This window comes from Myotis lucifugus, unplaced genomic scaffold, assembly GCF_000147115.1.
Source record: "Myotis lucifugus unplaced genomic scaffold, Myoluc2.0 scaffold_180, whole genome shotgun sequence".
Classification (NCBI taxonomy): Eukaryota; Metazoa; Chordata; class Mammalia; order Chiroptera; family Vespertilionidae; genus Myotis; species Myotis lucifugus.
In genome coordinates, this window is record NW_005871228.1 from 2062606 (window position 1) to 2087613 (window position 25008).

The 25008-nt window shown below is 47.8% G+C and overlaps 1 protein-coding gene across 1 annotated transcript in view; it reads right to left on the reverse strand.

Annotated features, from left to right (window-relative positions):
- The window catches only part of TMOD1 (tropomodulin 1), a 59945-nt gene that overhangs the window by 26526 nt on the left and 8411 nt on the right, over positions 1–25008 (reverse strand). Inside the window, exons 2-3 of the mRNA XM_023760384.1 lie at positions 12693–12849; positions 4994–5113 (exon numbers count right to left, since the gene is read on the reverse strand). Coding sequence (XP_023616152.1) covers positions 4994–5113; positions 12693–12849 — 277 coding nt within the window. The remainder of the gene's footprint in view (positions 1–4993; positions 5114–12692; positions 12850–25008) is intronic.

The following is a 25008-nucleotide window of genomic DNA, read 5'->3' on the forward strand; positions in this document are numbered from 1 at the left end:
GGAGGGAGGGAGGGAGGTGTAAGTGATGAAGGAAAACAGCACATCAACATTGCCTGCTGCTTTGTTCCTGGTAGATATTGGCAAGGCTGGATTTAGCACGGGGGAATGTGGTTTTTTTAAAATAAGTCAAATCTTCCTGAAAACTCAAAAAGGACTATTTTTGAACTCTGAAAAAGAACATCAAGTTCTCCTTCCTCTCTCTGCCTTGGCAGGGTTCACTCAGTTCATAATCGTCATTCCACTAAGGGTGCAGAGAGATAGCGGCACACATCCCCGGCCTCGCCAGCGGCCCACGGCTCAGGCTGCTGCAGGGCAGATGCAGGCATCCTAGGAACAGGTGGGAGAAGCTGGCTCCGGCCCAGGACCGGGCGCAGCTGAATGCCCGCACCCTGCCTCTCCTAGAGCAGGAGCCTGCGGGCATGAAAGAGCACCAGAAGCTGGGGCAGGGGCTGCCCAAGACTGCCTCTGAGAGTCACAAGAGCCAGGGGGTGCCAACTGCCCTTGGGGTTGCCTGGGGTTGCCCTTCTGAAGGCGAGTCTCCCTACCCACAATTCCTTCTGGGTCCGTCCCATCTGAAGGGTGCCCAAAGGGCAAGACAGGATCGCATCCCTAACTGAGGAGGGGAGGCACTGATAATGCCAAGTGCTTGCAGCTGACTCCCAGTGGCCCCCAAGCCACAGCCCAAGGCCACACACCAAGAATTCAGTCCTGTCAGAGGCATCTGTTCCCCACCCTGTGGCGACGCTTTTCATGTTGAAATTGACATGCTTCTGCTCTGTCCTCATCACATCCTGGGCCCGCCAAGGGCTGGGAATGGATCTGATTCATTCATACGGTAGGAGCTCAATAATGCACGTGACTCCATGAGTGAATGAATGACGCACAAACATGAAAACAAGTGAATACATGAGAGTTCACAGGCCCTGCCTTACCGGTGTCACACCCGAGTCAATGTGCCGCCTGCTGGGGGTCCCGCCTGTTCCTCTCATCACCAAGTACCAAGCCTGTGCCTGTGCATCTGCAAAGCAAGCGGCTCAGCGGGCCACCTCTGCCCCGCTCCCCTGTTCACCCTACCCTTCCTCCTCAGGATCAGCTTGTCTCTGGCCTTAGCGCCCCAGCCCAGCCCAGCCCCCCTCCTGTACCGTCCTTTTCCTTTGCGACACTCACTCTCCCTTGCCATTTCCCACTGGCCTTGGTGTTAGCAGAGGCGGCTCTGCGAGGGCAGGCGCCAGGCTGCTTTCTTTCACCAGGGCCCGGTCAGAGCCTGGCACACAGAAGGGAGGCCAGGCACATGGCTGCGGAGGGTGTGAATGTGTGACTGGCGGAGGTGAGCCTATGGGAGGGCCCTGCCTGGGAGCTGGGGTGTGAAGGCTCCAGGTGATGCTCTTCTTTCCCTACTTTTCTATCTCTAGTGACTCATCCACATCGCGGCTCCATGCACTCCCTCCTTGGGAAGGCCCAGCCACCCCCACCCTCCCATCCCTGCCTCCGGTGGGTCAGCCAAGAAGTCCTGCCCCCTGCCTCCATCTCTTGCAGCATCTTTGAAATTCTGGCCTCTGGTCCAGCACTAGGAATAGCTGGTCTCTCAGTGGAGCCACCTCTTATGCAGTCCCATGGCTCCACCTGGCCATTGGCCTTACCTGGGGCCTGCCTTCTATGACCCCCTCACCCCCATCCTCTAAATACCACTGCCTCTCTGCCTACACCCCTGCTTTCATCCGCCTCTCCAACACTCCCCTAGTCCCAGGTGTCAGCGCCCTAATGTGGCATCCAGAGCCTTTCCTGCGCTAGCCGGTTTGGCTCAGTGGATAGAGTTTCGGCCTGTGGACCAAAGGGTCCCAGGTTCGATTCTGGTCAAGGGCACATGCCTTGGTTACAGGCTCCTCCCCGGCCTGGGCCCTGGTCGGGCTCTTGCAGGAGGCAACCGATATCTCTCACATCGATATTTCTCCCTTTCTTTCCCTGTCTCTTCCACTCTCTAAAAATCAATGGAAAAAATATCTTTGGGTGAGGGTTAAACAAACAAACAGAGCCATTCCTACTGTGGCCCCATCCTCCCCCAGCCACTCCGGGAGACTTGGCACCCCCTCTCACCCACCGTCTGTGTCCACCATGCCCCCCAACCCGGAGGGCTTTATCCAGGCTGCACCAGTTGGTGATGATGCGAGTGGGCCATCGCACCACGCTGCCTGGGTTCCAAGCCCATGGGCAAGGCATTTACCCTCACGGTGCCTACTTTCTCCATCTGTAAAATGGGCATAATGAGTCTTACTTCCCAGGGGTGTTGTAATCAATAAACAAACAGCAAGGCACTGGAAGCAATTCCCAGCGCACCTGGGCCGGAGTTGGAGGTCAGCAAATGTTCAGGCCCTCCTTCCCCAGAGACCCTGTCACCTTCAAATGGCTGATACACAATGATGGGCACCCACACTGAGCCAGTGAACACCCGAGTCGATTTACAGCTCCCCCTCTCCTTTCCGGACATGGGAAGGGTATGGTATCATGAACAGATAATAATAATGAGCTACACCAACTAAAATAAAGACACATAGTTTCAAGAAATCAACACAGAAACTCAGCCCAATATTGTAGTTCTATTTTGGCACAGAAGCTGGCGGTTCTGACAGTGGAGTCATTTGATAATCCCTCTGAGCTGACTAATGAGGGGGGTGATGTCACGGAGGGTGATCGGGGGAGAAGGACCAGGATAAAAACAGCTCCAGGGTGAGTCAGCGTGGAGGTGCTGCACAAGGTGTCAGCCACCCACCTCCCTGCTGCACAGAGGAACCGGGAGTCAAGGGGACCCCCCACCAGGGAAACGGTTCGGTCGAAATACGTGAGCACGATGTGGATCTAATATGACTTGTGTGGTTTTGACAAAACCAAACCTGAACTTTAAAGCAAACCAGTTACGTTTTCTGAGTTAAGTGTTCTGTTTCCATCAGGGCCGGATGGAGCTCACTGCTTCTGAATTTCATAGTGGATTGGAAACCTCTCTCTCTCTCTCTCTCTCTCTCTCTCTCTCTCTCTCTCTCTCTCTCTGCCCTGACACCCTTCAAGCCACTGCCCTTTGGTCTTTCCCAAATTCCCTGCCTGCTGAGGAAAAGGTGTTTTGGACTCACAGTCTACACACTGGCTTTCTGCATTTGCCACTTGGTCCCTGCAACCTGGCTTTGGCCACCAGCACCCAACGTCACCCCTCCTGCATGTTGGAGTCTTCCCACTGTCCCGCCCCACATGGTTCCACTGTAGATGACAGCCGCCCCCTTTCCCACTCCCATCCCCTGCAACAAATGCCACCAGCACCCATGCACAGCTCCCACGAGAAGCCAGAGGATGTGATGAGGCAGGAGACCAAGTCCCCCAGCACGGGTGGCCTCACCTGGCCTCTAGCCTCACATGCCTCTGGCCAGCCGGAACCCTCCTTCTGTCTCCCTAGCTCTTGCATTAGGTTCTGTCCATTGTGATTTGACCATCGGCTCCCAGCCCATTTGTGGCTAACTGGCCCTCACCTCTCACAGGCTTCTACCGGAGCCAGGACACTTGCCTGCAGAGCCCAGGCCCCACTCCTGTCATGCCCTCTGCCTGGAGCTTGACGATGCTAACGATGCCCACATGTCCACGCTAATGCTGCCACAAGGGCTGCAGGTGGATCCCTTGCAGAATTCAAGACTTTCACGGACAACTGTTCCCGCCTGGGTGGCCCTCAGGCACTTTGAACTCCAAAGGTCTCAAACTGAACTCAGCATTTCCCCTGAGCCTGCTCCTCTCCCACTGGTGTGGGCTGAATTGTGTCCCTCCAAAACCTCAAGGTTCACATCCTGATCCCCAGGACCTTAGAATTTATAACTGTATTTGGAGATAAGGTCTTTAAGAAGGTGATTAAGTTACAATGAGGCTTTTAGGGTGGGCCCTAATCTAATCCGACTGGTGTCTTCAGAAGAAAAGATTAGGAGTCACCCCACACCAGGGGACACAGCATAGAGGGACACAGTGAGAGGTGGCTACTGACAAGCCAATGAGAGAGGGCTCAGAAGAAATCAAACCTGCCGCCACCTTGAGCTTCTGACTCCCAGACCATGAGACAATAAATTTCTGTTGTTGAAGCCGCCCAGTCTGGGGCATTTTGTTATGGCAGCCCAAGCAGACTACTATACCTATGCTCATTAATGGCACCAACAGCCACTTAGTCTCTGGAGCTGGCAATCTGGAACCTTCCTTGACTCCTCCTCAACCTCAGCCAGGCAGACTCAACCCCATCTTTCCTCTTCCCTTCCCACTTGTCTGAGTCTCTCCCCGCCTCACCCACCCTCCTGTCATCATCTGGGTGATGGTTAATAGCCCCCAAATCTGCAGAATCAAAAGACCACCCATCCCCCGGCCAGGGAGCACAGCATGATGGGGGGCGGGGACACACACGCATGCGGACTGTTTGGTGTGGCCAGATCTGACTCTTGGTGGGCATGCGGGGCAGAGACTAGACCGTAGAAAGGAGAGATGCTGAGGTGGGGAAGGGCTCTGAAGGTCAGGCCACCTGCTGAAGTTTTAGAGGCTATTTGGGAAGATCATGTGGAAATATACAGGAAGAGGGAGAGTGTTGTGCAAATACGAGATGGGAGTTTTCTGAAGGTGCAAAGTGGTAAAATCAGATGGCTTTGCTCCAGCCCTTGTGAACTGCCCAAGCCTGAGACGCCCACAGTCCTCTGTCTGCCCCCCATTCTCTCTTCCCAGGTGGCATGGGCAGGATTTGATGCAGATGGGATCAGGGCCCATGCATGGCAACAACAGATGCTTCCATAGTGTAATGAGTGTAGGTGGTTCTATTTTCCTCATTTTGGTTTTTGATGATGGACCTCAGTTTTAATATTCTTGGTCTCCTCTAGTCCTTGTTAGAGAGAGAGGCTGTTCATATTGAAATAAACCGTCCACGGCTCCCTGCAGACGCAGGTCAAGTCCTTCTGGAGGACATGGGAGCGTGTGGAGCGCCTCTCACCTGCGATGTCACAGAGCTCCGCGTCGGAGGCGTTCGCCAAGGCCTCCTCCAGCTCCGGCTCCAGTGTCACACTTTCCAGCACAGGATCCATCGGCTTCTGCTTGGGGACCCAGACCTTTCCTGCAAACACATGAGTGTCCGTTACAGGGAGGGCAAGTACAGCAGCATCGGTAGCTTCCAGCAACCCTGGGCCTTCCCCATCACTGTGATCCCTTCATGCTGAGAATCCCGTGAGGTTTCTCCCTCTGGGGACCAGTGCAAACTTCCCCAAGAACAGGAATGGAAGATCTCCCACAAAGAACCTTTCATTTTGAAAAGTACACCTTTATAGCTTGGTCAAACTAGACTGTTTGCTATTGAAAACATGGGTCATTAATTTAAATGACCTGTAAGTAGAAAAAAGATTTTTTAAAAAGTCGAATGCCAGTGTCTGGGATATCCTAACTAAGCGTTCTGATAGGAGAGAAAAATTTAGAAACATTTCTAAACAAAATAAATAAAATATACTCAGATTATTAAAAGAGGACTAGGGAGCAAGAAATGTCTCCTTGCCTCATGGGACGTGATATTTTTAAAGTGTCAGACTCAGAACTGAATGAGGAGCAAAGAGGCGCACAAGGATGGTCACTGCAGTGTCCACCCAGAGGGACCGCTGGGGAAATCCTGGGGCATCCACGCGATGGAGTCCCAGCAGTTCTTACAAAGGATGGGGCTCTCCACGTACTAAGAAGGAAAATGCCAAGACAAAAGGTGGCAAAAGCCAGTTTACAAAATAGCATGAATAATTTAATTCCATGCATGAAAAATTACATATATATATATGCAATAGATAGTTACTGAGTGTTTCTTATGTGCTAGGCACCTTTCTAGGGGCTAGAGGACTAGCAATGAACAATTTACAATTTAGTGAAAGGAGACAGGTAATAAACAAGCATGTAAAGCTATTAGAGGATATTATGGGGAAATATAAAGCAGAGGAAATGATTAGGAAGTTCTAGGCTGGGTGTGAGTGAGGGGCACTGCTCCTTCAGGAAGGTGGTCAGGGTGCAGGCCAGGCTGAGGGAACCCCCCCTCCAGGGCACAAATTTTGTGCACTGAGCCTCTAGTTTCATCTGTAATAGCATCCAAAGGGGAAAAAAAGTGAGAAATAAATTTAACCAAGGAGGTGAAAGACTTGTGCATGGAACACTACAAATCATTGCTGAAAGGAATTAAAAACGACATACATGAATAAAAAGAATCCCGAGTTCATGGACTGGAAGACCATATTAAAATGGCAATAATGTCCAAATAATCTACAGATATAATGCAATTTTATCAAAATTCCAATGGCTTTTTTTTTCAGAAGTGAAAAAGCCAATCCTCAAATTTATATAAAATTGCTAGAGGCACCAAATAGCCAAAACAATCTCAATAAAGAATGAATTTGGAGGACTTAGATGTCCTGATTTAAAAACTTACTACAACATAAAGAAAGGTGGCATTGACATGAGGATAAATATAGAAACAATGGATAGAACTAAGAGTCCAGAAATAAACCCATACATAGATCTATGGCAAATTTATTTTAGGGTGCCAAGTCCATTCAATGAAAAAGGGAATAGTTTCTTCAAGAAGTTGTGATGGCCCTTCTGGTGGCTCAGTGGTTGAGCGTCGACCTATGAACCAGGAGATCATGGTTCTATTCCTGGTCAGGGCACATGCCTGGATTGTGGGCTCAATCCCCAGTGGGGGGCATGCAGGAGGCAGCCAATCAATGATTCTCTCTCATTATTGATGTTTCTATCTCTCTCTCCCTTCCTCTCTGAAGTCAATAAAAAAATATTTTTTTAAATAAGAAGTTGTGCTGGGACAACTGGAGATCCACATGCAAAAGGGTGAAGTTGGACCCCTATCTCATAGCATCTATACAAATAAATGAAAATAAATCAGTGACTTCAATATAATGGCTAAAACTATAAAACTCTTAAAAGAAAAGACGTAAATCTTCATGACCTTAGATTTGGCAATGTATTCTTAGACATGACAATGTATTCTTAGACATGAAAACATAGATCCATTGGACTTCATAAAAATTTAAAACTTTGCCCGGTTGGTGAGGCTCAGTGGTTGAGCATCAACGCAGGAACCAAGAGTTCACCGATTCGATTCCCAGTCAGGCATATGCCTAGATTGCAGGCTCAATTCCCAGTAGGGGGCATGCAGGAGGCAGCCGATCAGTGATGTTTCTCTCTCACTGATGTTTCTATTTCTCTATTCTTCTTCTCCCTTCCTCTCTCTCTAAAAATCAATAAAACTAAAAACTTTAAAACTTTTGTGCATTAAAGGATATTATCAATAAAGTGAAAAGACAACATACACAATGGGAGAAAATATTCACAGTCACATATTTGATGGGGTCTAATATGCAGACTATATTAAAGAACTTTAACAACTCAACAAGAACAACAAAACCCAATTTTAAAATGGGCAAAGGATTTTTAGACATTTCTCCAAAGAGTATATACATATGACCAACAACATGTGAAAAGATGCTCAACACCCTTAGTCATTAGGGAAATGCAAGCCGAAATGGCAATGCTACCACCTCACACCCATGAGGATGGCTATAGTAAAAACCAAAAACCAAAATAACAAGGGTTGGCAAGGATGTGGAGAAAGTGGAACCCTTGTATATTGCTGGTGGGAATGTAAAATGGTGAAGTTGCTTTGGAAAAGTTTTCTAGTTCTTCAAAAAACTCCCCCCCCCCCATATGATCCAACGAAAAAAACAGACAAACAAACACTTGTACATAAATGTTCATAACAGCACTAATCACAGTAGCCAAAAAGTTCATCACTGGATGGACGGTTAAACAAACTACAGAATATTATTCAGTCATAAAAGGGAATGAGTGACTCTCGAAAACAAGACGCTAAGCGAAAGAAGCCAGACACAAAGTCACACATTATGTGATTTAATTTATAGGAAATATCCAGAATAGATAAATCCATAGAAACAGACTGGTGGCCGCCGGGGGCTGGGGGGAGGGGAGAATGGGAGTAACGGCCGATGTGGTACAGGGTTTTATTTTGGAGTGAAGAAAGTGTTTTCGATCTAGACAGAGATGGTGGTTGCACAACATTACGAATGTACTAAATGCCACTGAATCGGTCACTTTAAAATGGTCAATTTCATGTTATGTGACTATTACCTCAATTTTAAAAAAACCTGCTCACTTTCATGACTGACTGAGAATACCCTGAAGCAGGTGAGGATGGAAGCCGGGAGATAGTTAGGAGGCTCCTGCCATAGTCCAGGTGAGAGATGAGGGTGACTTGGACCAGGGTGGTAATGGTAGAGGTGGGAAGGGGTAGAAAGTGCAGAGAGAAATGTCCAGAAGAATATTCACTAAAATGGGATCAGTATCTATCTCTCAGTGGAGGAAATTACTTTGAGTTACTTTTATTGTTTAAATTGTTTACAGCAATGGCCAATACACAACAAAATCATCTGGGGGGTAATGTATCCAGAGTTGGATCTGGAAAAGGGCAAAACATACAAAGGAGACAAAGGGGCTAAAATGGAAATCAACTGTGAAAATGATGGATACAATGGCTAGGATGAAACTCAATAAATAGTTAGGACCTATGGTTTCCTAGCTCCTACAGCAGGTGCCTCCCAGAGGTACAAGAAGGATTCGGACTTCTTCCCTTCCTTCATCTTACTAATTGGATGTGGGTGTGGTGACTAGAGCTTCAAGCAACCAGAAGGGCCATGAGGACAAGAACATATTGCAGGGATGAAAGATTAAAAAACTGGAAAGGGTGGCCCTAGCTGGTTTGGCTCAGTGGATAGAGTGTTGGCCTGCAGACCAAAGGATCCCGAGTTCTATTCCGGTGAAGGCACGTACTTCGGTTGCAGGCTCCTCCCCGGCCTGGGCCCTGGTCGGGGCTCGTGCAGGAGGCAACCAATTGATGTCCTTCTCTCACACTGATATTTCTCTCTGTCTTTCCCTCTCCCACTCTCTCTAAAAATCAATGGAAAAATATCCTTGGGTGAGAATGAAAATAATAATAATAATAATAATAATAATAATAAACTGGAAAGGGTGTTGATTCTTAATACTAGGCAAGATGCCTTCCTAGCTCTGGACTGCCTAACCCTGCAACTCTTGTAAGTGAAAGAAAATTAAACTCCACCTTGCTTAAGCTCTCTTATTTTACTTTTCCCCCTAGCACATATAGCCAAACAAATCTAATTCTAAGGAAAATACTCTGCATGGATATTTTATTCTGACCCCTGCCTGAGTCAGCGTGACTGAAGTTCACATTCCTCAGGGTTTTGCACTGATACCACCTCACACCCATGTAAGGCTCCTACCACATTCTGTTGGGTCTTGCGTGCTGGGGTGTTGTTTCGCCTCAGCCTAGCCAGCTCTAGGCCCAGCGTGGGCGAATGCTCAGCCAGGGCTGGACTGAATGGCCCCGCCTCTGGCTGTTGGAGATGGAAGGTCTTCCCCACATTCTCTGTTGAGATCCCCACTTATTCAACCTACAAGGACCCCAACAATCACCAGGAAATACTTTATGGAGATGACACTGATGGTGGGGGTGACAGTAAGATGATGAACCTTTTAAGCTTGTCATTATGCGGCAATAGAATAAATTCCAGAGACCCTCTTCGGATTGGCCTGGTTTTTCACGAAAGCAGTCAGGCTCCGGGAGCCGAGAGCACTGTGCCAGGCTCCAGCCAGACTGGCATCCTCTGGAGCGGCAGGACTGGTTGTGTGCCGCCCAGATTCCCTTCCCCACACCATCCCATCCGCAGCTCCTCCCCTGGGAGAGCGATGTGTGCCTGAGCAAGTGGACGCCAGCAAGGACTCACCAGCCGTCCACCAGGCCTGCTGCCGACTCTCTCACAGCCTCGGTTTCCTCGTTTTTCAAATGTGTGGGTGGGACGCTGTTTTAAGGCCATGAAATCCAGAGATTCTATTCTCTTTCTCTGCTGTGCTGAAACCACTCCTCATGGCACAAGTGCCTTGCTTAAGAACATCTCGTGCCACATTCTCAGCAGGGCACACCCAGCCCTTCAGGTCAAGGCCCCAGTCATTCCCACCCCTTGCCCTGCCGCCACCTTCCAGGCCACACAGGCCTCCTTCTGGGGTTCCCTGACCCTCCAAGTTTTCATTGGTCTGAGCTCCAACGCCAGGGTTTGGGATGGCTCAACGTCCTCCCCACCGTGTCGACTCCTGCTGCCCTTTTCATTTTATTAGTCATCCAGCAGATACTCTGCAGGGTATTGTGCCAATTCAACAGGGATACAGAGCCAATAGCCACGGACCTGGACCGAGGCTCATCTCACTTACATTCTTGGGGGTGGGGAGAATGGAAGAGACTAAACAATTAATTACACAATGAACTAATGAACTTAGGAAATATATATTGGGTGTCTACTATGCGCTAGGGTTTGTTAGATGTGGTTGCAATGAACCAGATAGATGTGGTCCTTGTACTCATGGGGCTTATATTCTTTTTAAAACATATGTTTTTATTAATTTCAGAGAGAGAGAGAGAGAGAGAGAGAGAGAGAGAGAAACATCCATCAGTTGCCTCCCGTACACACCCTGACTGGGGATCGAACCTGTAACCTTTCAGTGCACAGGATGACGCTCCAACCAACTGAGCCACCAGGCATTATGCATTTATTTAATTTGAACTCATTCATTCATTCACCAACTCTCTACTGAGCCTTACTGTACACCAGGCCCTGCACCGGGTGCTGAGAGTATCATGTGAGCAAGAACAGCTGGAGTCCCTGCCCTCATGGGGCTTACAGGCCAGTGACAGAGACAAATGATACAGAGATAATGATAGCGTGGGAACTGCTATGAAGGAAGCCCACAGGCCCCTGAGGTGGAGAAGTACCAAGGGGGAGCTGAAGGGACTGCACGTCCTGAACCCAGGAGACAGGAAAGGCTTCCCTGAAGGAGGGATCAGGACAGTTGAGACCGAAAGGGTACTCATAGCTAATACTTGCATAACACTCACTATGGGCTGGGCGCTATATGTCTTACCTCAGTCCTCATGACTGGTAATATTATTTTCATCGACCCCATTTACAGACCAAGAAATGAAGGCACAGCAGGTTTAACAGTTTACTCAAGCTCACACAGCTAGGAAGTGGTAGTGCCAGGATGGCAACCGAATGCACCCTGCTCCAGGCTGTTTCCAACCATGATGCCTCTGACAGGGCAGGAAGAAGCACAGAGGCAGCCAGCAGGGCCAGCATCCCAGGCAGAGGGAAGAGGAATACCTGCACAGGTGGTGAGGTAGAGAGGTGCTCAGCAGGCCTGTGGGAAGCAGTGAGTTGAGCAAGGGCAAGCATGAGGGAAGAGGGCGGTAGAACGGTTTGGAGAACAACAGGAAGCCCTCAAGGGGCTGGGTGGTCAGGACTGCCTCTCTGCTCCTCAGACACTCCTGGAGGCTTGCCGTAGGCTGGGGCAGCATCACGGAGGAACGGATGGAGGAAGGAGTAATGCAATTGCCAAAGAGAGAAACTTTTGGGAAAGAGCAGGGATGGTTAGGGGAGATAGGGTATCTCTTGTTCTTAGTTTGCACAGAATGGGCCTTGTTTAGGTCTCATGTGCTGATATCACGATTAACAATGACTTCTATCATTTTCAAAAGTGTCTAGGTTTGTATAAAAAAACTAGTGGCCCAGTGCACAAAATTTGTGCATGGAACGGAGGGCGGGTTCCCTCAGCCCAGCCTGCACCCTCTCTAATCGGGGACTCCTTAGGGGATGTCCAACTGCTGGTTTAGGCCCGATCCTAAACCAATAGTTGGACATCCCTCTCGCAATCTGGGACCGCTGGCTACTAACCGCTCACCTGCCTGCCTGCCTGATCACCCCTAACTTCCTCTGCCCACCTGCCTGACTGATCGCCCCTAACTGCTCTCCCCTGCTGGCCTGATCTTGCCCCCAATTGCCCTCCCCTGCTGGCCAATTTGGTTCTAATTGGTCGGTTTCTATGTCAGTCAGCGTCAAAAGCTCCACCTCCTAGACAGCCATTGGCTCCTCACAGTTCACCCAGATTTGGTTCTGATTTGGTTGGTTTCTATGCCAGTCAACACCTCCAGGCCTGATCAGAGAGGTGGGGCTGATCAGCAGCCCCCGCAGAGCCTGGAGAGAAACAGAGGCGTGGCTGCTGGGGAAGCCGGGAGAGAAAGAGAGAGGCAACGGCTGATCAACAGCTGCCACGGAGGCTGTGGATCAGACCCTGCCTCTCTTCAGGCCTCTCTCCGGGCCTGATCCGTAGCCCCCTTGGTAGTCAGTGCTGGGTCACTGAGCCCCCACCAGTGGCAGTCAGTGCTGGGTTGCCACGACAACCCTCCACATACTGGACAACTAACTTCCAGTGTTTGGTCAAGCCTTTGGCCAGTCGTTATGAACCCTGGGTTTTTATATATTAGGATAAGCAGGGCATCCCAGTTAAAGGGGATTAAGGTGGGGGAGTTATACTGGTCTGGTTTAACCGAAAACTTCCCTAAACCTACATCATCAATGCTTTTGGAGTTGAGTTTATGTTTTTTGGCCAGGCAGGGATGTAGGCAAGGAGGCCCAGTCACAATGGGCTCAACACAGGGCCTGGCGTACAGTTGGCAATCAGCGATTCATGGAGAGGGTCATATTCATAAGAGCAACAAGCTTCGGTACCTCGCTTTTCCCCTGTGTAGGGGACCAGATCTTCTCGGTCCTTAAACTCCTTTGCTTGCTTTTCCAAGTGATCCAAGAGCTCCTCCCTTTTAAAGGGGCCCGTGGGCGCTTTGGTGGTCTGGTCCTTCTGCCTCAGGCCTGCAGGCAGCAGTGCGTTCTACAGTGGAGGTGGCAGCCCGGGCGACAGAGAGAGGAACAGAGAGAGAGAGAGAAAGAGAGAGAGCGGTCAGCTGCTGAAGGCGTGCATTTCTCCAGAAACTCATCCCTGAACAGTGGGGCTCAAGTCACTCATTTACGCGTAAGGAGTCTGACACCTGGTAGGGACAGGGACATGTCTAAGGTCATGCAACAGGCGCGGGCAGAGCTAGGCTAGGTCTCTTGATCTCCTTGCGTTTCTCAGCCTCTAATGTTTTCTGAAGACGAGAGGGTGAGTCGTCAGCCAACATGGGGCTGAGCACAGAGGGAGGCTCCGAGAGCATCTGTTGAGTGACAAATATGATTAAGCTGGTGTTTGGATGCAGGAGGATATTTATAGCCGTTGTGTATAAAGCAATCGGGGAGAGAAGAAGGCCAAGGGGTGTGAGTTAAGGCCCTGGATGCAGAGTCAGGCAGGAAGAGGCAGACCCCCAAAACACAATCGGTAAAGGCTCAGCAGGCAGTGAGGTGGGAGAGGTTGGCACAGCAGGCGAGGCGGGCCAGGTGGGGGAGGCGAGCTTTCAGGCTGCGGCCCTGGAAGGCCCGACCAGCTCCTGCTCCCTTTCTGACAGTCAGTGCTCATGTGATGCTGGCTGTTAAATATTTTGAACGTCGCCCCTGGAGATGGGTCTCTGAAGAAAGATAGCATCGACCAATCATTGTCGTGTCTCCTTCCAACGTGGGCAGGCTTCCAGGTGTGGGCTTCCTATTAAAGCAGATTCCTAGGTAGGGTGGGCTTGGCTTCCCTTTAACGCAGCCCCCAATACCTTAGACATTCAAAGTTTTTTTTTTTTTAAAGTTTATGCTTGCAAAGATGCTTAGATTGTCTGATGCATGTACCCATCCTTCAAGGGGAAACTGAGGCTCAGAATAAGGAAAGATTTGCCCAAAGAGTTTCAGGGACAGGTCTGCTTTAGATTTGGGGGAGGAGGGCAATCCTCAGTTCTAATCATTGCTCTCTCCCCCTTTCACTCGAAGAGGTGGTAGAGGATACCTGGAAGGCAGATGTGAGCAGAATCTCACCTCACTTCCTGCCACACCCCCAACGTGGCCTGACCGGACAGCCATTCCATCTCCGATCTTTGTACATCAAAATGCATATCTTCAGTCACTCACCCACACCAAGGCTCCTTTCCCGAAACCCCTCTGAGAGGGGAGTGATATCAGGTATGTGGGGACAGCTATGTGCACACAGAGGGATACAGCCTGGGAGGGAAATACTACTGTTTAACTGCAGCCTATATGTTTTACAAGATGTTTCACGGCTGTTAAACCCCACAGTGCTATTCCGGTAAGAGCAGTGCCTGTGAGATCAGGGGACCGGAGTGGCCCCGACTCTGGGAGGCTGAAGGTGAGCAGGTCTAGCTCAGTGCGGGGCATGTATGGGGGCTCGGGGCGTGGTGCTGGTGTACATGCAAGTGGATTTAAGCCACAAGTCAGAAGAGACATTTGGGAGTTGGAGTATGTTGTGAGTAGATGGCCAGTAGGTAGAAAATGAGCCTTGACGGATTAGGGCGACTATTAAGAACCTAAGAGATGTCAGAGACATCCCAGTTTTCCCTAAGCAGCAGTCCTCAGACACTGTCCGCTGTGATATGCGGGACGGGTGATGGTCACAGGTGAGCCACACATCTGCGGGCATGCCCAAGGTGAGATGGCTCTCCTGTGGCTAGCTAGCTGTGTGGTCCATTCCTTCTCCCCCATGGCAGGGCACCGACAGTGACTTAACTGAGGGAGAGAACAACCTCACTGTCTCTCTGTGACTACCCACAGTGAGTAACCAAATGCTCGGTGACACGCCTGGACCCCCCTCAAGCTCATGCCCTGACTCGGAGTAGTGATGACACATATGGTCCTGGGCCAGTTGCATCTCGTTGTGCCTCAGTGTCTACGGCTGTAATACATGAATGTTAGTCACTCAGGGTTGTCGAGGAAATTAAATCAGATAATGCAGGATCAGTGCTTAGCCCAGTGCCAAGCACTCACAGCTACTTCTTATAACTATTGTTCTATAATCAGATAAAATACATTTTTTAAAAATATATTTTATTGATTTTTTACAGAGAGGAAGGGAGAGAGATAGAGAGTCAGAAACATCGATGAGAGAGAAACATCGATCAGCTGCCTCCTGCACATATCCCACTGGGGATATGCCCAGAACCCAGGTACATGCCCCCGACCGGAATCGAACCTGGGACCTTTCAGTCCGAAGGCCGACGCTCTATCCACTGAGCCAAACCGGTTTTGGCAGATAAAATACATTTTAACAGGAGACTTGGTTACCCACATATGCATGTTGAACAGGGAAAGAATGATCAAATATATCTTAAGATTCAAAAATGAAAACACACAAGTACAAAATAAATTAAGCAACAAAAACAAGTGTTTTCCCAATGATCCTCATAGATTTTTGTCTGTAAAGGGTTGTGGTGGCAGTTAAGATTCTGGGACACATTCTGGCCTCTGAAAGGCTCAGTATTGTGATAGCAGAAAACCATGAGGTTGTAAATGAGAGGAAAAGGGTTTGCAAACTCACATCTCTTCTCAAATATATCTAAGAGGGGCCACTGATTTAGTTAAAGTGGGGTTTTCAATCGTGGCACAATTGCTATTTGGGGCTGGGTGATTCCTTGTGTTGGGGGCTGTTCTATGCCCTGGGGACTGTTTAGCAGCATCTCTGTCCAGTACATGACAGTACCATCCTCCTCCCTACGTTGTGACAAACAAAAATGTCTCCAAATACCGCCAGATGTCCTCTGGGGAGCAGAATCACTCCTGACTGAAAACCACTGTGTTAAATTGAAGCCCATATCATTTTAAGAGGAAAATAGACATGTTTTTAATATTTTTTAAAATATTATTTATATAGCATGTTAAAATATGGCTTTATTTATTTAAATCTTTACTGAAAGCAGTTGATTTTTTAAAAGAAACAAGAATGTCAAAGGCCTTTTCTAACAATTCTTAGCTTATAGAATTCTTAAAGTAATTATTGAGAATATCAGCCTTGTTAGGAATTAATTTTTTCCATTAAATGATATGTTTAATGAAACATGACATGATTTTCAATTAAAATCAGAGACAGCTGCATATTTTAAAGTCCTGATTATTTCTCATTTTAATTTATTTTCGAAAATGGCATGTGACCTCACATGATATAACAAAAATTAACTCAAAATGGATCAAAGACCTAAATATAAGAGCTAAGACTATAAAAGTTTTAGAAGAAAACATGGGCATAAATCTCTGTGACCCTGGGTTAAGCAATGGTTTCTTAGATATGCCACTAAAACAATAAACATCAGAAGAAGAGTAGATAAATTAGACATTCTCAACATTAAAATGCTTGTGCTTTAACGGACACTGTCAAGAGAGTGAAAAAGACAACCCACAGATTGGAGAAAAACTGCAAATCATATATCTAACAGAAGTCTGGCATCCAGAATACATAAAGATCTCCTACAACTTAAAACATAAGACACATAACCCAATTTAAAAATGGGCAAAGGATCTGAATAGACATTTCTCCAATGAAGACATAAAAATGGCCAATAAACACATGAAAAGATGCTCAACATCACGAGTCACCAGGGAAATGAACATCAAACACAGAAAGAGATACTACTGCATACCCACTAGGATAGCTCTAATAAAAAAGATAGATAACAAATGTTGGCAAGAATGTGGGGAAATCAGAACCTTCATTCACTGCTAATGGGAATGTAAAATGGTGCAGCCTCATTGGAAAACAGTCTGGCAGTTTCTCAAAAGCTTAAACACGCAGTTATCATCTGATGCAGCAATTCCACTCGTAGGCATATACCCAAGAAAAATGAAAGCATATGTCTATGCAAAAACTTCTCCAGTCCATAGCAGCATTATTCGTAACAGCCAAAAAGTAGAAACAACTCACAGGTCCATCAAACAATAAATGGATAAATAAGTGTGGTACCCATGCAACAGAGTACTAGTTGGCAATAAACAGAAATGAAGTACTGATACCTGTTACAACATAGAGCAGCGGTTCTCAACCTGTGGGTTGCGACCCCTTTGGGGGTCAAACGACCCTTTCACAGGGGTCGCCTAAGACCATCAGAAAACACATATATAATTACATATTGTTTTTGTGATTAATCACTATGTTATAATTGTGTTCAATTTGTGACAATGAAATGGGGGTCACCACAACATAAGGAACTGTATTAAAGGGTCGTGGCATTAGGAAGGTTGAGAACCACTGACATAGAGGAAACCTTGAAAACACTGTGCTAAGTGAAAGAAGCCAGTCACAAAGGACTAGTGTCTGATTCCATTTATATGACATGTCCAGAATGGTCACATCTATAGAAAAAGAAAGTAGGTAGCAGATACCTAGAGCAGGGGAGGTTGAGGGAAAACAGGGAATCATGGCTAATGGTATGGGTCTTTTTCTTAAGGTGATGAAAATGTTCTAAAATTCATTGTGATGGTTGTATAATTCTGTGACTATACTAAAAATAATGAGCTTTCTTTAAATGGGTGAACTTTATGGCATATAAATTATATTTTAAAAAAAGTAAAATTGGCATATGTTATCTAAAAAAAAAGTTAGTGCAATAACTAAACTAAGTAGCTGAGGACTGCTGAGGGCAAAGGCTCTGTGTGTGCCAGTGGCCAACAGTGGTGCAGAGACTGGCCGGGGGAGAGCTGGTCAAGTGATAAAGTGGTGTCCTGTTTTATGACCAGATGTGCCTTAATATGTGAATTTGTTGTTGAGGAGTTAAATGGGTAAGAAAATACTGCCTTGGGTTTGTCATAACTATTAGAACCTAAAACGGACTCTCAGACCCAGGCACCCAACAGGTGAGGAGAGGGTTCCCCCAACCACGGGAGCTCTGACCAGCAGAGCATTTGGTGGACGTGTTTGCGTAGAAATGTATATTCCTTCCTTTATTCCTTCTCACTCAACAAACATCCGGGGAGTAAGCATTGTGTGTCAGGGCTGTGTGCTAACAGGTAAGGCCAGGACCCCACAAAGCGCTCTCTAATTTGGATTAACCAGGGGGATGGGAGGTAGATGGAGGAAGTAAAGTTAAAGAGAGAAAAGTCTCAATGACAGCATGTGTGGAAAGCAAGGTATTGCTTTAGACTTTACGGTTAATCAAGACCCTAAAGGTGGGGAGGAGTCTGCTTTACTGAATAGCAAAGAATAGTCTATAACTAGCCTCCTCGTTGCCTGTAAAGGTTGTATACGTCTATAGTGCCTGCGGGTAATTGGAACGATCTAACTTCAAGGAATTTAAGTCCATGTCTCCTAATCTTAAAATGTGCACAGAGTAAATTTGTTGGGCACATGCTTTCTTTACAGTTAGTTAAAGGCAAGTATCAGTCTGGCTCCTTCAGGACAGTCGTCAGCTGTCATTAGGGGACTCTATTCATATGCACACGTCACACCTACATCTTCAGTCCAATGGGTGAGATTGGCTTTGGGAGAAAGCTCCGGTACATAGGACTCTAGCATGTGTTCATGTCCTTACGTACAACTGCACATTTACTCACGTGAGAAAGGCAGTGACTACTGCCTGGATGATCTTATCATTTCCGGAGAGGAAAGTTAGTGTTGGTTTTAAGGAGGAGGAATTTCTAGATGCTCTCTGATCTTAGCCTAAAGTCATAGCTGTTAGATACTCAGAGTGGTGGAGACTGGGCTACACTGGGGTTGTTGATGCCCCAGCAATGTATTTCCATGTAAGAACATGGGTGATGCCAGTTGGCATGTCTCAGAGGTTGAGTGTTGACCTATGAACCAGGAGGTCACGGTTTGATTCCCAATCAGGGCACATGCCCGGGTTGTGAGCTTGATCCCCAGTTGGGGGCATGCAGGAGGTAGACGATCAATGATTTTCTCTCATCATTGATGTTTCTATCTCTGTCCCCCTCTCCCTTCTTCTCTGAAATCAATAAAAATATATCTTAAAAAAGAATGTGGGTGATGTTATTAGATGTACTTTTTATGTGAAATCTCTTGATTTTAAGATTGACACATGATCCAAATATTTTCAAAACAATGTTCAGGCCAAATAAAACACATCTGTAGACCAGACTCAGTCCACTCTGCCACATCTGATCTAAGGTTCCTATCAGAATAAAATTCTATCTAGAGACAGTCAAGATATTCATTCATTTATTCCATAAATATTTGTGAGTGTCTTGACCATATCAGGCTTGCTCTAGAGGAAGAAAGGGGTATATACACGGGTTTTTATAGTAGAATTTTTAATGTTAAAAACACACTAAAAGTTTAATATGTTCTTGGAAATAATACTAGGGGGGAAATCAGGCAATCTCTTCGTGTAGTGCCTTACTCATGTATTTTTAAATGGTCACTTCCTTTTCAATGTCGTAAAATTAAAACTGGGATGTGCAGCTTGACAGGTTAACATCTTGGTCTAATTTTCCCAGCCACACTCTGGAGCCCAGTTGTCCAAAGGATGGTGGAAACTTTGATCAATCCTCAACTGTGCTGTTAGTAGTTCTAACACCCCACCAACAGGTGCCAGTGAGGCCAAAATATCAAGTATCTGCATCGTTATCATGTTATCATGGCTATAGATAGTTAGGGCTACGTGAGAAGCATGCCGGCTAGAACCATTGAGGGCTTGTTCAGATATGTACACATGCATAATATGTGCACACACAGGCAACACACATACACATGTGCGCACACACACAACTTACTAAAAGAAGCACAGACTCCTGGCAGCTCAGAGCTGCAAAGCCCTTAGAGGGCCTCTGGGCTAATTCTTTTATTTTTCAGTTGGGGAAACCAAGGCATAGAAAATTAAAGCCACTTGCCCAAAGTCACACAGCTTGTTAGCCACACAGCCAGGACGCCTGAGCCTGTGTAGAAACCACACTGTATGCAAACAGCATGCCCAAGCATCGGTATGCATGGTTCAGACGGGTGGCTAATAATATGTAAAATGTCCCCCCCAACCTTCACAGTGACAAATTTATCACCTTCCCCAATTAAACAGCTATGCCTAAGAGCAAGGAGATGGAAAATGTGCCCCTGGGTCTGGGCTCCAGGAGTCCTGGGTTTCTGTCCTGCGACTGAGCCAGACACAACCCCTTAGAAGAGGATGGACCATGCGCTACAACCTCACCGGCTACTGGGAGCAGCCAGGAGCCAGGAGGGGCAGGGCCTTGCCTGAGGTCACACTCTGGACTGAGAACCAGGGCTCTCGACTTGCAGGCCACAGCAAACTTTCCATCCCAAGCCTGCTTCCTCTGGGAACAGATCCTGGAAACAGGTGTGGCACCATATGAGGACCAGGCTCCTCTCCCAGCTAAGGGAGCCAGCGCTCCCCTCCTATCAATCTAGTCTCACTTTACAGGCAAAGAAACTGAGGCCCAGAGGCATGGAGGTACTGTCCTGGGGTGAGAGAAACCCAGGAGGTTTAACTTCCCAGAATTCCCATGACTCCTCTCCCCATCCTACTTCAAACCAGCTCAGCGTACCCCTACCCGACGCCCGACCCCTCCACCACCGCAGCCAGGCCAAGCGTTTTACAGAAGTCAGTCATCCACTTGCCTTTTATAAGGTATTTGACTGCCTCCCCCCCCCCATTTGTTTTTTCAAATGGTCGGGAGGACTTTTATTTTCCAGTTATCTGCCTGGTGTGCTTTCCTTGTGTGAAATGCAGCCCTCTAGTCCCTCAGGCCCCACCCAGATAAAGAGTGCTCAGCCCCTGCATTGCCAACCAGCAGCTCCCAGATCCCACTAGAAATCATTCGGTGGCTTCAGCAGATTTATTGTCACTTATGGGGGACTTAACCTGACAGCCTGGAGGGGCGGAGGGGCCGCACCAGTCACGCCCCGGACACAGAGGGGACAAGCAAGGTGCAAACCTCTAAGAGGCCCTCTCTGCAAACATATGCCCCGCCCCAACAGACACAGTCTGGGCATCTTCTCTTTTTCTCCAGAAAGATCCAGGCCTTTGGCTCAACCATCACGACCTCGCTGCAGGACGGGTGAAGCCCAGTAACTGCTATTTCCCACAGTCAACTTTATACGGCATTGGTGCGGACTTCCAATGCCATCCTTGTGGCCCAAGCCCAGTAATTGTTGATGGTGGGAGGTACTGGTCATAACAACACACTTTGACTCTCTCTGGCATGCATGGCACAAGGTGGGGCCAAACCTTCCCTCCCTGGCGTTCTCCTGACCCACCTTTTCAGCACATTCCCTGCTGTGTTGGCACTGGGCATCCTGAGACAATGAGTGTGTGATCCTGCTCCATAGGGGCTCACAGCGAGAGGGAGACACACCCACATGTGAGCAGTTTACTCTGTCCCTCTCCACCCACAGGCTTCTTGGAGGAGCAGATACCTGAGCTGTGCCTCAGGGGACCGGGTAAGAACCAGCAAGATGAAGAGGAGAGAGGAAAGTGGTGCTACGGTGAGATAGAGAGCACAGCATAGACAACGGCATGGCTGGCCGAGGGGACATGGTTTGCTATGGGAAGGCTTTGGTGAGCCCAACGATTGAGGTTTCTGATCTGTCTCCATCCCACGGGCACCACCCTCGTTCAGTCCATCATGCTTTCCTGGGACCATCAGATCCACCTCCTGGCTGGTCTCCTTTCCTTGGGCCTCTCTACCTCTACTCCTTTCCCCTCCCATCAGCCAGCAGACCTCACCAACATGAGCATCTGACCCTGTCTCTCCCCAACACATACGAATGCTCAGCACCTCCCTTGACCTACGGCAGTGGTGGACCCCTTCCAACTCTCCCATCCACACTCGTTTTGTAGCCAGTCTCACTCAACTCATGCATGCGTGCTCGCACGTGGTATTTTGTGGAAGAGCCACACTCAAGGGGCCAAAGAGCCGCATGTGGCTCGCCAGCTGCGGTTTGCCGACCACTGATCTAGATGAGTCTCAACTGGGCTGACTGGGCACTTCAAGTCTCTGCCACATATCTGTTCCATGCCAGTAGGCTTCCTCAGGAATGTCCTCATGGAGGTGACAGAAACACAAGAAAGAGCAAGGCCTCTCGAGTTGTAGACTTAGAAGCACCGTACTTGCACTTCTGCTTCATTCTATTACCCAAAGCCAGGCACAAGGTCAAGTCTAGAGACAGAGGTAGAGGACACTTCAAAGTTAAATGCCCAAGGGGGTGGAGGCAGAGAGGGTAAAAGATCATTCAACCCATCAGCAAGACCTATCAATTCTACCTTAGAAATACTTTCCACACCTGTCCAATACTCTTTCTATCTTATTGCTATCAACACTTCAGTTCACCATGATCTCTCTTACCTATCACCACCTGACTGCTCTGTCCAAATCTTTCTTGTCCATTCCTTCTCAGACCATTCTCAATGCAGCAACGAGAATAAACTTAAAAAGAAAACCTGCTCTGACCACTCATTTAATTAAGTCTGCCAAATGGTTTCCTATTGTTCTCAGGATAAAGGTGAAAATCCTGAGTAAGGCCTGAATTATTTTCAATTTTCAATTGAGGGGTTATTTTAAAGCAAATAGGTGAACCTGGTGAAAGGGACAAAGAGAGTGAAGAGGGAGTGTGGGAAAGAGAGGCTTTGTAATGACTTCCATGTGAGGGCAGCCTGGGACCCTTTCTCCAAGCTCATCTCCTTCCAGACTTTCTTTCACTTCACGGTTGGAACACATCATAATTCCCCAACTTGTACACTATTTCAAGCCTGTGGGGTCTTACTTGGACCGGTCTGTGTCCAAGTAGAGAAGTAGATCGATCGGTCTGTGTCCTAAATAGAGAAGTAGAGTTCTCTCTCACTCCTGTTAGGTATGGCAGGAGAAGAGCCCAGATTGGTTTGGAAAAACAGACAGGAGAAGCGCCCAGATTGGTTTCGCTCAGATAGATTCAGTTCGAGGAGAGAGAGAAGAGAGGAGAAGAGAGGAGGGAGAGAGAGAAGAGAGGAGAAGAGAGGAGGAGGAGGAGGTGGAGGAGGAGGAGGAGGAGGGGAGAGAGAGAGAGAGAGAGAAAGAGGAGGGGTTTTGTGGGAGGAGGGGGAGGAGGGAGTGGAGGAGGAGGGAGAGTTTTATATAAGAGACTTGAGCATTGGGTATTTGTGGGGGTTGAGAAATGAATGGAAGAAGCTTTACTGTCAAGCAAGTATCCCAATCCTAGTGCAGTTCTAGGGTCTAGGGCAGTGGTCGGCAAACTCATTAGTCAACAAAGCCAAATATCAACAGTACAACGATTAAAATTTCTTTTGAGAGCCAAATTTTTTAAACTTAAACTATATAGGTCAGTACATTGTTATTAACTTAATTAGGGTACTCCTAAGCTGGCTTTTGCTAAAAACGTCCTCAACCTGACTGAGGTACGTTCGCTGAGGCTGACCCCTTTCAACTCTCCCATCCACACTCGTCTTGTATACTTGTTTCAGATAGAGGAGTGGGGATGGGAGAGTTGGAAAGGGTTGACCTCAGCGAACATACCTCAAAACAACGTACCTCCCCTGCACTGTGTATCCCGTGGCCCGCCTGCGCCTTGTCTCCCGTCGCCTGACCGACCGACACCCCCCACTTCTTCTAACGCTACTTCTTCAAAATAGACTCGCCCAGGCCAAAAACCAACTTCTGCGCATGGGCCACGAAGTTTCAATCGCACTGTATGTGCGTGCCTGCATGTAGTATTTTGTGGAAGAGCCACACTCAAGGGGCCAAAGAGCCGCATGTGGCTCACAAGCCACGGTTTGTCGACCACTGACCTACGGGATCATGACCAAATTCATCAGCCAGGCACGGAGAGCTCTTTATGGTTTGACTCCAAACTACTTCAGCCTCCTGATTTGCTCCTGGCTTCAAGTGTGCTATGTTTCAGCCACTGCGGGCTACTCCGCATTCCACAGTCACGCCCTGCACTCTACACTGCCATGCTTTGCTTGGGCTGTGCCCTCTGTCTGGAATTCCATCCCTCCTCCTCCCCTGCATTCATCTTTCAAAACCCTCCCTTTGGGCACCCTGTTCAGCCTTTGCAGTGCTTCCCACATTGATCTGGCAATTCTGTCCAAACTCCCCTAGGCATCTAGCCAGGTCTTCTATAATGCTCATCCTACTTTGTGTTGGAGCACATTTATACCATATCTCTCTCCCTGAGGAGACTGGGTGCCCCTCAAAGGCCAGCTGGAATGCATCTTAGTCTTCTCTGAATCCCCAGCACCAAACACTGGGCATCCATTTCCAGCTAGGAAAAGGATGGTATTACTTGGACACCCTTCAGGTCAACATGACACCTGCTGCCTCAAGCAGTTTGCCGGGTCACCCAATTGCGGCCCCAAGCAGGTTTGGAAGAAGGAACACATTATGAAAGGTATCAGGGTAGGGGTGTCCAAATGGGACCAGAGTTCACTAATGGGGGTTTGGGGAAATGCCAAGCTAGAGAGTAAGACTTTTGTAATGTTTTCTTTGGGGGTCTGGATTTAATTAAACCCCTACTGACTCCTCTCACTCCTCCTTAGAGCTTTTGGCAAAGCAGAACATCAGGCCACAAAACTGCAAACCCAAATGGTCCGTAATAGCATGTCTCTCCTATTTCAGTAATAAAAACACTCCATTCTTTTAACTGAGCACACGGACACTCAGATTAAAAACGACATTTCCAAGGCTCCCTTGCAGCTAAGTTGAACCATGCATGGAACGAAGTTCCTGTCCAAGATATGAGAAGTGCCCAGTGGCGATGTCCATTAACCTCCCTTAAAACAGGCACTTGAATAATGGCTTTTCTCCTTTCCTTTTCTTTTTGCCCTGTTCCTCTATTGCAATGCCTGGAATGCAGTGGTCATGGGAGGCCTACAGTCCAATCGAATGCCCAAATGTGGTTTGTTTGGTCTATGTGTTTGAACGAGCTGCCAACATTTTAAAATAGGAAACTTGTACACAAAAATTCAGATTTCCAGTATCTCTTGAAAATCAGATGTCAACAATTGGTGAAATAGAGTATTCAGTGTCCTTCAGTCAAACACAAACTCCCGTTTGCCTCGGTCCCCACCACTCCCTGTTGTCTCTGACATAGAGACTAAGAAGCAGTGGCCATTTACCGCCGGCTTTGTTGTTGCTTTTCTTCCTGGAAGGTTAACTCAAATCTTTCTTATGT